This window comes from Muntiacus reevesi, chromosome 2, assembly GCF_963930625.1.
Source record: "Muntiacus reevesi chromosome 2, mMunRee1.1, whole genome shotgun sequence".
Taxonomy (NCBI): Eukaryota; Metazoa; Chordata; class Mammalia; order Artiodactyla; family Cervidae; genus Muntiacus; species Muntiacus reevesi.
Genome location: NC_089250.1, coordinates 197,416,831 through 197,430,185, shown reverse-complemented (window position 1 = coordinate 197,430,185; position 13,355 = coordinate 197,416,831). Strand labels below are relative to the sequence as shown.

Sequence of the window (13,355 nt, the reverse complement as noted above, 5' to 3'; positions counted from 1 at the left end):
TGTTATCTCTGTATCTAAGGTTGATAATACTTCTCCCGACAATCTTGATTCCAGCTTGTGCTTCATCCAGCCCAGCATTTCTCATGATGTACTCTGCAGAGGTTAAATAAGCAGAGTGACAATATACAGCCTTGATGTACTCCTTTGCCAATTTTAAACCAGTCCATTGTTTCATGTCCGGTTCTAACAGTTGCTTCTTGACCTGCACGCAGGTTTCTCAGGAGACGGGTAAGGTGGTCTGGTATTCCTATCTCTTTAAGAATTTTCCAGTTTGTTGTGATCCACACAGTCAAAGATTTTAGCATAGTCAGTGAAGCAGAAGTTCTTCTGGAATTCTCTTGCTTTTCCTGTGATCCAGCAAATATTGCCAATCTGATCTCTGGTTCATCTGGCTTTTCTAAATCCAGCTTGTACATCTGGAAGTTCTCGGTTCATGTACTGCTGAAGCCTAGCTTGAAGGATTTTGAGCATTACTTCCTAGCAAGTGAGATGACTGCAGCTGTGCCATAGTTTGGACATTCTTTAGCATTGCCCTTCTTTGGGATTATACATATAAAAGCATCTATACATTTATATATGCACACATATCCATATATAATCACCTATGAGTATATTTATTTAGTGATGACCTGCCTACTTACAAAAAATAACAAAGTAATTTTCAGTAAGAGTCACAAAGTTTAAGAAAAATGAAAAAAACACTAAAATAAGAGGAGAAAATCAAGTAATTTCTTTCTAAAGAGTAAGTGGGTAGGAGCAGAGCCAAGAGATAAGAATCATCATACCCACCAGTAAGTATGTACATACATACATATATGTGGGGAATTACTGAAAATAAGCCCGGACCTCTCAGTGTCCACTTTCTACAGGAGTCCTGCCTCATAAATGCCAGTCAGTCATTTCCAAATCAGTTGTTTAGAATTCCTAACGTTTTTCTATAGAAAAGTCAGATACGGTGGCTCCTGGAACCTGTTTCTTGCATCCTGTAGATGACCCATAGTGGCTTCAAGCTTTTCTTCCGTATTCAGCTCAGTAGAATGGGAGGAGTGGGCATAGTCAGTGGACTTCACATTAAATAGGAAGCTGGGGGCACAGGTCTTGTTGCCTATGAACTTTCTTCAATATACCTAGACTCAAAAGTCACCAGTAGTCTTATCTTCAGCCTCCTTGAGGTGTACCAAGTTCTTAAATACACTTGTTAATATCAAATTTTACTTTTACTCTTAGGTCAATGACATGTTCATGTGGCTTGTCCAGCCCTGCCTTGACTTTACTCGCCTTCATTGTAAATTTGTGGTCCAAACATCTCCCATCCACCTTGCCTTCTCAATGATGAGACTGTACTCCTCTCTTCTTGGTAAGTACTTCCCTACAATTCTTAAGCCAAACAAGGGTATGCCTTGGCTATTTTTATGCCCCCACCCCTGCTAGTCCCCCCATAAGTTACAATGAGACCAGCATTTTGGTCAAGAACAAACAAGCCTTTTGAGTTTACATAATAGTTTGCTGGAAAGAGTCCATATATTTTGTCTTAATCTTTCATTGACTTCCTGGGTATTCTTGTGCAAATTAGCCCATTTTTCCTCAGGCTTAGATTCCTCCAGACAATGGGAATAATAATTCCTGTTCCTCTTTACCTATCAGGGACATCCTGGAGGAAAATGAATTTAGATGGCACGTGTAAATGTGTGTCAGAGAAAAGATTCTGAAAAGAGTAAGATAGGAAGTTTTCCCTCTGTGAAAAAATTTACATTAAAAAAAAATCTGAATTCACAAAGCACATGGATACACTATAAGAAAACTGATCGCTTTAGTCTCCAAAACTATGGAACTACTCCAGGACATGGAGAACCACTGGTTTAAATGAATCATTGTTTTAAATGTCCTGGAGAAGTTCTCTATAGTTGTCTCACACACATCAAATTTCACAGAATTCTACTGGAAATGACAGAATATATGTTAATTTTGATAACTTTTCAGTTCAGTTCATTCGCTAAGTCGTGTCCGACTCTTTGTGACCCCATGAACTGCAGCACACCAGGCCTCGCTGTCCATCACCAACTCCTGGAGTTTACTCAAACTCATGTCCATTGAGTCATTGATGCGACAACCATCTCATCCTCTGTCATCCCCTTCTCCTCCCACCTTAGTGTCCACATATAAGTGATATCATACAGTATTGTCTTTCTCTGTCAACTTATTTCACTTTAGCATAATGCCTTCCTAGTCCATCCATGATGCTGCAAATGGCAGAATTTCATTCTTGCTTATGGTTGTATATTATTCCATTGTGTATATATGCCACATCCTCATCCATTCATCTTTCAATGAACACTTAGGTTGCTTTTATATCTTGGCTATTATGAATAATGCTGCTATGAACATTGGGTGCATGTATCTTTTTGAATTAGTGTTTTTATTTTATTTTTTTTCAGTATATATCTAGGAGTGGAACTACTGAGTCATCAGTCAGTTCAGCTGCTCAGTCGTGTCTGATCCTTTGTGACCACATAGACTGCAATATGTCAGGCTTCCCTGTCCATCACCAGCTCCCAGCTTGCTCAAACTCATGTCCATCAAGTTGGTGATGCCATCCAACCATCTCATCCTCTGTCATCCCCTTCTCCTCCCACCTTCAATCTTTCCCAGCATCAGGGTCTTTTCCAATGAGTCAGGTCTTCGCATCTGGTTGCCAAAGTAGGAGAGTTTCAGCTTCAGTATCAGTCCTTCCAATGAATATTCAGGACTGATTTCCTTTAGGATGAACTGGTTTGATCTCCTTGCAGTCCAAGGGACTCTCAAGAGTCTTCTCCAACACCACAGTTCAAAAGCATCAATTATTCAATGCTCAGCTTTCTTTATAGCCCAACTTTCACATCCATACATGACTACTGGAAAAGCCATACATTTGACTAGATAGACCTTTGTTGACAGAGTAATGTCTCTGCTTTTTATGCTGTCTAGCTTGGTCATAACTTTTCTTCCAAGGAACCAAGCATCTTTTAATTTCACAGCTACAGTCACCATCTGCAGTGATTTTGGAACCCAACAAAATAAAGCCTTTCACTGTTTCCACTGTTTCCCCATCTATTTGCTATGAAGTGATGGGACCGAATGCCATGATGTTAGTTTTCTGAATGTTGAGTTTTAAGCCAACTTTTTCACTCTCCTCTTTCACTTTCATCAAGAGGCTCATTAATTCTTCTTCACTTTCTGCCATAAGGGTGGTATCATCTGCATATCTGAGGTTATTGATATATTTCTCCTGGCAATCTTGATTCCAGGTTGTGCTTCATCCAGCCCAGCATTTCTCATGATGTACTCTGCATATAAGTTAAATAAGCAGGGTAACAATATACAACCTTGACATACTCCTTTTCCTATTTGAAATGAGTCTGTTGTTCCATGTCCAGTTCTAACTGTTGCTTCCTGACCTGCATACAGATTTCTCAAGAGGCAGGTCAGGCAGGTCGTCTGTATTCCCATCTCTTTCAGAATTTCCACAGTTGTGACCCACACAATCAATGGCTTTGACATGGTCAATAAAGCAGAAATAGATGTTTTTCTGGAACTCTTTTGCTTTTTTGATCATCCAGCAGATATTGGCAATTTGATCTCTGGTTCCTCTGCCTTTTCTAAAACCAACTTAAACATCTGGAAGTTCACAATTCATGTATTGCTGAAGCCTGGCTTGGAGAATTTTGAGCATTACTTTACAAGTGTGTGAGATGAGTGCAGTTGTGTGGTAGTTTGAGCATTCTTTGGCACTACCTTTCTTTGGGATTGTAATGAAAACTGACCTTTTCCAGTCCTGTGGCCACTGCTGAGTTTTCCAAATTTGCTGGCATATTGAGTGTAGCACTTTCACAGCATCATCTTTTAGGATTGGAAATACCTCAGCTGGAATTCCAACACCTCCACTAGCTTTGTTTGTAGTGATGCTTCCTAAGGCCCACTTGGCTTCACATTCCAGGATGTCTGGCTCTAGGTGAGTGATCACACCATTGTGATTATCTGGGTCATGAAGATCTTTTTGTACAGTTCTTCTTTTACCCCCTCTTCTTAACATCTTCTGCTTCTGTTAGGTTCATACCATTTCTGTCCTTTATTTTGCCCATCTTTGCATGAAATGTTCCCTTGGTATCTCTAATTTTCTTGAAGAGATCTCTAGGCTTTCCCATTCTACTGTTTTCCTCTATTTGCACTGATCACAGAGGAAGGCTTTCTTATCTCTCCTTGCTATTCTTTGGAACTCTGCATTCAATTGGACGCCATTTCTTTCTCCAGATAACTCATAATTCAAAATGATGGTGAATCTTCTTACAGCTTCTGCTCTATGAACATATTTTCTCAGCCCATTTCTTCCAGAGGCATATAGGTGTAGATATTTTTTAAAAAGTAAATTGGAAATAGTTGATCAGAGACTCTCTTTAACCAAGTATTAAAATTAAAATTACAGACAGTATTTGCAGAAACACATGAATTACATACATTATATATTTGTATTTTTATTTGTAAATTTTTCATACTTTTCCAAGCTCCTTTCACTCTCCTTTTATAGTATTTCCTCCAGGAAAGAAGTCACCAGCATGAGAAATGGATTTATTGTTTACAGTCCTGTGTAGCCTCAACTCTTGTCTTCCTGAATCTATAACTGTGAATCCTCTTGGGAGTCCTGAAATACATACAACTGCTAAAAACTGGGGAATAGAGATTTCGCTAGTGGTCCAGTGGTTGAGAATTCACATTCCCTGTGCAGAGGGCCCAGATTCCATCCGTGGTCAGAGAACTAGATTCAAATGCCAAACAAAGTTCTTAATGCTGCCAAAAAAAAAAAAAAAAAAAAAAAAAAAAAACCTGGCACATAGGCTTAAATTTGATTTTGGAGCTATAACATTTAATACTGTCAGTGTTAAAATACAAGAACATGGTAGCTACGATTAGCAATAACTTGAGATGAGGAACACTGAATACAGTTTTAGCTTTTATTTTTAAATAATTTTAGATTTAAAGAAAACTTACTAAACTAAAAGAATGTAGAGTTACATATACTCTTTACTTAAATTTCTTTAATGTTAACATCTTACATAACCAAGGAACAATTATCATAATAAGGAAATTAACATTGGTACTATACTATTAACTGCATTTTATCTGAATTTCACATTTTCCCACAATTTTTTCTGTTCCAAGATCCAATTCAAAATGCCACGTTGTACTTAATTGTTTTATCTCTTTGGTCTCCTACAGTTCTTCTGCCTTTCCTGATATTTCATAACCTTGTCACTTGGTGAATACTGTCCAGTTATGTTTCTGAATGCTTCTCAATTTACGTTTGCCTGTTGTTGTTCAGTGCTCACTCATGTCCGATTCTTTGCAGCCCCACAGGCTGCAACATGCCAGGCTTCCCTGCCCTTCACCATCTCCCTGAGTTTGCCCAAACTCATGTCCATTAAGTCAGTGATGCCATCCAACCATCTGGTCCTCTGTCATCCCATTCTCCTGCCTTCAGTCTTTCCTAGCATCGAGGTCTTTCCCAATGGGACAGCTCTTCACTTAAGGTGACCAAAGTATTGCAGCTTCAGCTTCAGCATCAGTCCTTCCAATGCCTATTCAGGATTGATTTCCTCTAGGATTAACTGGTTGGATCTCCTTGCAGTCCAAGGGACTCTCAAGAGTCTTCTCCAACACCACCGTTCAAAAGCTTCAGTTCTTCAATGCTCAGCATTCTTTATGGTCCAACTCTCAAATCCATACATGACTACTACAAAAACCATAGTTTTGACCAGACAGACCTTTATTGGCAAAGTAATGTCTCTGCTTTTAAATATGCTGTCTAGGTTGATCATCGCTTTTCTTTCAAGGAGTAAGTGTCTTTTAATTTCATGGCTGCAGTTATCATCTGCAGTGATTTTGGAGCCCAATAAAATTAAGTCTGTCACTGATTCCATTGTTCCCCCATCTATTTGCCGTGAAGTGATGGGACCAGATGCCATGATCCTAGTTTTTTGAATGTTGTTTTAAGCCAGCTTTTTCACTCTCCTTTTTCACCTTCATCAACAGGCTCTTTAGTTCCTCTTCACTTTCTGCCATAAGGGTGGTGTTATCCGCATATGAGGCTATTGATATTTCTCCCAGTGATCTTGCCAGTTTGCCTAGTTTTATCATAATTAGACTAAGATTGTGCTTTTTTATAAAAAATTGAAGTGTAATTGATTTGCATTATTATATTTTTCAGGTGTACAGCTTAGTGATTCACAATTTTTAAAGATTATGTTTCATTTAAAGCTTTTTGAAACATTGGCTATATTTCCTGTGTTGTACAATATATCCTTGTAATTTATCTGTTTTATATGTAGTAGTCCCAACCTCTTAATCACCAGCCACTGTCGTGCCCCTCCCCTGTCCCTCTTCCCACTGGCAACCACTAGTTTGTTTTCTGTATCTATAAGTTCGTATCTTTTCACTAGTTTGTTGTAGTTTTAGATAAGTGATAACATAGAGTATTTGTCTTTTCGTCTGACTTATTTTACTAAGAATAATAACCTCCAAGCCCATCCATGTTGTAAATGGCAAAATTTCATTCATTTTTATGACAGAGTAGTATTCCAGTGTGTGTGTGTGTGTGTGTGTGTGTGTGTGTGTGTGTGTGTGTATAGTCTTATTTAGCAGTTCATCTGTGGATAAACACTTAGGTTGCTTCCATATCTTGGCTATTGTAAGTAATGCTGCTATGAACATTGAGAGCATGTGTCATTTTGAATTAGTGTTTCATTTTTCTCAGATATATGCCCAGGAGTAAACCCTGGATCATATGATAGTTCTGTTTTTAGTTTTTTTGAGGAACCTCCATACTGTTTCCCACAGTGGCTGCACCAATAAACATACCCACTAGCAGTGTACAAAGTTTCCCTTTTCTCCACTAATCCCACTAATCTCTACTACAGGTTTCTACACAGAAATTGCCTTGCATTCATCTTTAAATTTTTATTCCAAATACAGCAACCTGTATTGGAAAGTGGTTTTGGTGCATAGTGAGTAAGGCTCACCTGGAATACCAGTTAGCTGATCACCAGTGAAGTTGCTCAGTCATGTCTGACTCTTTGCAATCCCATGGACTATAACCTACCAGGCTCTTCCATTCATGGAATTTTCCAGGCAAGAGTACTGGAGTGGATTGCCATTTCTTTCTCCAGGGAATCTTCCCAACCCAGGGATTGAACCCAGGTCTTCCGCATTGCAGGCAGAGGCTTTACCTGTCTGAGCTACCACTAAATCCCTCTAATCTCCACTAATTCCCACTAATCTCCATCTAATCTTTGCCACATTAGATACTTGGTCTTTTTGATGATAACCATTCTGATAGGTGTGAGGTGATAACTAATTGTAGTTTTGATTTACATTTCTTTGATGATTAACTATACTGAGTATCTTTTCATATGCCTGTTGGTCATATGAATGTATTATTTGAAAAAATGTCTATTCAGGTCTTCTGCCCATTTTTAATCAGGTTGTTTATTAATGCTGAGTTGTATGACTTGTTTATATATTTTAGATATTAACTCCCTTATTAGTCATATCATTTGCAAATATTTTCTCCAGTTCAGTAGGTTGTCTTATCATTTTCTCCATGGCTTCCCTTGATACAGAAAAGATTTTAAGGTTAATTAGGTCCCAGCTGTTTAACTTTGGTTTTGTTTCCTTTGCCTTAGGAGAAAAATCAAAATAATATTGCTATGATTTATGTCAAAGGGTGTTCTGTTGTTTTCTTCTAGGGATTTTATGGTTTATAGTCTCACATTTAGGTCTTTAATTCATTTTGAGTTTATTGTTTGTATTATAGTGTGAGGAAATGTTCTGATTTTATTCATTTACATGTAGTTGTCCTGTTTTCCCAGCACCACTGTATTTTTACCTCTTTTGTCATAGATTAATTGACCGGAAGTGCATAGATTACTTCTGGGCTTCCTGTCCTGTTCCATTGAGCTATGTGTCTGTTTTTGTGTGATATTTTTGTCTGGTTTTGGTATCATGGTGATGCTGGCCTCATAGAATGAGCTCAGAAGTATTCCTTGTTCTGCAGTTGTTTGGAATAATTTGAGAAGGTAGGTATTATCTCTTCTGTAAATGTTTGGTAGAACTCACCTGTGAAGCCCTGTGGTCTTGGACTTTTGTTTTCTGGGAGTTTTGAAATTACTGATTTAGTTTCATTACTGGTCTGTTCATATTTTGTATTTCCTCAAGGTTCAGTCTTCAGAGATTATACCTCTCTAAAAATTTGTTCATTTCTTCTAGATTGTTCATCTTATTGGTATATACTTGTCCATCATAATCTCTACAATTACTTTGTATTTCATGATGTTGGTTATAATTTCTCCTTTTTTATTCTTGACTTTATTGATTTGAGCTTTCTATCTTTTTTTCTTAATGAGTCTGGCTCAAGATTTAAATGACTGGTTTTAAATGACATTAAGCTATATGGACCTAATATATATATATAGAACATTCCACCCCAAAGCAGCAGAATACACATTATTTTCAGCTGCACACAAGGCATTCTCTGGGATAGATCACATTTGAGGCCACAAAACAAGCCTTGGTAAATTTAAGAAAATTAAAATCATGTCAAATATCTTTTACAACCACAATGCTTTGAGACTAGAAATCAGCTACAAAAAAAAAAAAAAACCTGCAAAAAGTACAGAGGCTAAACAATATGCTGTTAAACAAACAATGAATAACAGAATTAAAGAGGAAATCACAAAATACCTAGAGGGAATTGAAAACAAACACAACAATACAAAATCTGTGGGATGCAGCAGAAGCAGTTCTAAGAGGGAAGTTTACAGTGATACCAACCTCAAGAACCAGCAGCAAGAACAGTCTCAAACAACTTAACCTTATACCTAAAGGAAACAGGGAAAAAAATAACAAAATCCAAAGTTATTAGAAGCAAAGAAATCTTAAAGATCAGAAGAGAAAGAAATGAAATAGAGACTTAAAAAATAGAAAAGATCAATGAAACTTAGAGCTGGTTTTTTGAAAAGATAAGCAAAATCAAGATTTGCATTTTTAGTAACAATATCACAGAAGTGATGATGTATCCTCAGTAAACCTTCAGCAGGTACATAATGTGAACATATCTTATTCCTGGTGAAGGCTCTGGTCAAAATTATCTTTGTTCATAGTTATATTTCTCCACTATAATGTTACTGTTTTTTTCCTTTGGGATTAATAATTACATCAGGGGAGATAATTCAAACTATACAAATATCCTATTTCTCCTCAGACTTTTGTGTACTGATTTTAACATCCATTTGTAGATCTTATCTACAGCAGTTATTAGGGTGGCATTTCCTAATGTAAATTTTCTATTTAAATTTATATTTCTTTTAAAGATTAGAATTATTCTGTAAAGAAGAACTATGCTTCCCTACTTACTTATTCAATTATTTAGTGATCAAATATGAATTCATGGATATTCATTTTGTTCTATGAATTATAATCCAATGCTATAATTATTTATTTTATTGTTCAAATGGCTTTGACAATTGGGGACACCTTCAAGTTGGTTCCTGTGGTCATTTAACATGTTTTTATTCTCAAATTGCTAAGTTCAGAAATGAAAATGCAGACATTACTACTCATTGTACAGAAAGGAAAAGGATTATAAGAGAGCACTATGAAAAATTTTATGGCAACAAATTTGATAACTTAAATGAAACGGAAAAACAATGCCTACCAAGACACACAATCTACCAACTGCAGCACAAAGAAATCTGAATAGATCAGTGACTGGTATTGGTCAGTTATCAAAAATCTCACAACAAAGAAAAATCCTGGATCTAACCACTTCACTTGTGAATTCTACCAAACATTTAGGGAAGAATTAATATCAATCATGCTCAAACTTTTCCAAAATGTTTAAAAGAGAACATTTCCTAACTCATTCTATGAAGCCAGCATTACCCTGAAACCAAAGCCACCCAGAGACACTACAAGAAAATTATAGACCAATATCCTTTATAAACATTAGTGTAAAAATTTCCCCCAAAGACCAGAAAGGCAAATTTATCAGCATATTAAAAAGATTCTACACTGTGACCAACTATGATTTATTTCTGTGGTGCAAGGATGCCTCAATGTATGAAAATTAATCAATTTGTGATACATGAAATACAAATGTAATTAACAGAATAAAGGAAAAAAATGCAGAAAATCATACAACAAAATTCACGAAATCATGATAAACAACATTGAACAAAGTAGGAATAAAATGATACTACCTCAACATAATAAAAGTAAAATACAAAAACTTCACAGTGAACATCATACTCAATGGTGAAACACTTTACCATTTTAACTACAATAAGGAATGGATGCTTGCTTTCACTACTTCTATTCAACATAGTACTGGAAGTCCTAACCAGGGTAATTAGGCAAGGAAAAGAAATAAAATTATGTATTCACACTAGAAATGAAAAAGTAAATTTATCTGTTTGCAGATGTTTGATCTAATATGTACTAAATCCTGAACACTACACACACACAGGCAAAACTGTTACAAACAAATTTAACAAAGTGGCAGGATACAAAATCAAACACAAAAATGATGTGTTTCTGTTGCATTTCTGTACACTGACAATAAACAGTCTGAAACCTGAATTTAAAAAAAACAGTGCCACTTAAAATAGTCTGACGAAGAATAAAATAGAAATTAACCAAGAAGGTGATAGACTTCTGCAATAAAAATTATAGAACATGCTGAATGAAATTAAAGGACATTTAAAGTAGAAAAACATTCTAAGTTCGTGGGATAGAAGACTAAATATTGTTAAGATGTCAGTACAACCCAAAATAATCTATTCAGTGCAATTTCTATCAAAATTTCAATTACATATTTTACAGAAATACAAAAATCCATCCTGAAATTCATATGGAATTTCAAAGACTCTAAATAGCCAAACAATCATGAAAAAGAACATAGTTGGAGAACAAAGAACACCTTCTGATTTAAAACTTACTACAAAGCCAGAATAATCAAAACTGTATAGTGCTCACATAAGGACAGATATATACACCAATGGAATGGAGTAGAAAGTCTAGATATAAATTCATGCATATGTTGTCAAATAATTTTCCATGAGGATGCTAAGACCATTCGATGAGGAAAGGACATTTTTTTTTTTTTTCTCTCTCTTTTTTTTTTGTTTTTGCCTGCACCATGTGGCATGCAGGACCTTTAGCTCCTCCACTAGGGATCTAACCCATGCCCTCTGCAGTGAAAGCACTGATTCTTAACCACTGGACTGCCAGGAAAGTCCCTAGCACAGTCTTTCTAACAAATGATGCCAGGAAACCTGGATATCCACTTAGAAATAAATGAAGTTGGACCTTTACTTAATGCTATGTACAAAAATTAACTCAAAACAAATGGAAGACCTAAACATAAGAACTGTGTGTGTTCAGTCACTTCAGTCGTATCTGACTCTTTCCAACCCTATGGACTGTAGCCTGCCAGGCTTCTTGTCCATGGGATTCTCCAGGCAAAAACACTGGAGTGGATTGCCATGCTCTCATTGAGCAGATCTTCCAAAACCAGGGACTGAACCCAGGGTCTCCCACATCTTCTTCATCACAGATGGATTCTTTGCTGCTGAGCCACTGGGGAAGCCCTAAACCTTTAAAATTTCTAGAAGAAAATCTAAGGTAGAAAGCTATTTGGAAATTATTTCTTGGATATGACACCAAAGGCACAGCAACAAAAGAGAAAAAAGACAAATAGGGTGCATGAAAATTGAAAACTACTGTTTTCAAAAGACTCTACACAGAGTAAAAAGACAACTAACAAGTGGCAGAAAATCTTTATAAATCATATAAATGATAAGGGATGAATATCAAAAGACTCTTAACAGACTAAAAGAATGACTCACAAATGGGGGAAAACCTTTATAAATCACATATGATAAAGGATGAATATCCAGAATATAGAGAATTTCTAAAATTTAACAACACAAAAACAAACTGAATAAATAATAGTCAAAGGTCTTAAATAGACATTTCTCCAAAGAAGATGCACAAATTGTTTATAAGCGCATGGAAAGATGCTCAACACCACTAATTATTAGGAAAATGCAAATCAAAACCACAGTGAGATACCATCTCATACCTATTAGGTTGGATACTATCCAAACAACAACAGTATTAACAATATTAACAATCAAAAAGAACAAGTATTGACAATGATGTGGAGAAACTGGAACCCTTGTTCACCATTGATGAAATGTAAAATGGTATAGTTGCTATGGAAAATAGTTTCTCAGTTCCTCAAAATTAAAAATATAATTGCCATATGACTTAGCACTTCCACTCTGGGTATATATATAAAGAAATTCAAAGTAGGGACATAGACAGATATTTTATTCATAGCAATATTATTTTTGAACATAGAACTGTGTTCATAGCAGCATTATTCATAGTAACCAAAGATGAAAGCAACCCAAGTGTCCATCAATCAATGAATGGATAAATAAAATGTAATATATACATACAGTGAAATATTATTCACCTTAAAAATGAAGGAAATTATGGGGAGTTCCCTGGTGGTCTAGTGGTTAGGATTCAGTGCTTTCACTTCCCTGACAGGGTTCAATTCTTGGTCAGAAACAGAGATCCTTCAAGCCATGAGGCACAGTCAAAACTTCTGATACATATTCTGATACATGCTACAATACAAATGGAGCTTGAGAACACTGTGCTAAGAGAAATAAGCCAGTCAGAAAAAGACAATATTATTTCACCTCTAAGATATATCCATGTATGGATGTGAGAGTTGGACTGTGAGGAAAGCTGAGCACCGAAAAATTGATGCTTTTGAACTGTGGTGTTGGAGAAGACTCTTGAGAGTCCCTTGGACTGCAAGGAGATCCAACCAGTCCATCCTAAAGGAGATCAATCCTGGATGTTCATTGGAAGGACTGATGCTGAAGCTGAAACTCCAGTACTTTGGCCACCTCATGAGAAGAGTTTACTCACTGGAAAAGACCCTGATGCTGGGAGGGGTTGGGGGAAGGAGGAGAAGGGGACAACAGAGGATGAGATGGCTGGATGGCATCACCGACTCGATGGGCATGAGTTTGAGTAGACTCCAGGAGTTGGTGATGGACAGGGAGGCCTGGTGTGCTGTGATTCATGGGGTCGCAAAGAGTAGGACACGACTGAGCGACTGAACTGAAGACATATCTAGATTAGTCAAATTTATGAAGATGAAAAGTAGAATGCTATTTGTCAGGCTATGGGGAAGAAGATAATGAATTAATGTTAAATGAGCATAGAGTTTCAGTTTTGCAGGATGA

General features: G+C 36.6%; 1 protein-coding gene across 1 annotated transcript in view; it reads left to right on the top strand.

Moving 5' to 3' along the window:
- Positions 1-13,355, top strand: part of DNAH3 (dynein axonemal heavy chain 3) — a 241,660-nt gene that overhangs the window by 132,126 nt on the left and 96,179 nt on the right. The window contains exon 40 of the mRNA XM_065924469.1: positions 1,228-1,357. Within this exon, the coding sequence (XP_065780541.1) occupies positions 1,228-1,357 (130 nt within the window). The remainder of the gene's footprint in view (positions 1-1,227; positions 1,358-13,355) is intronic.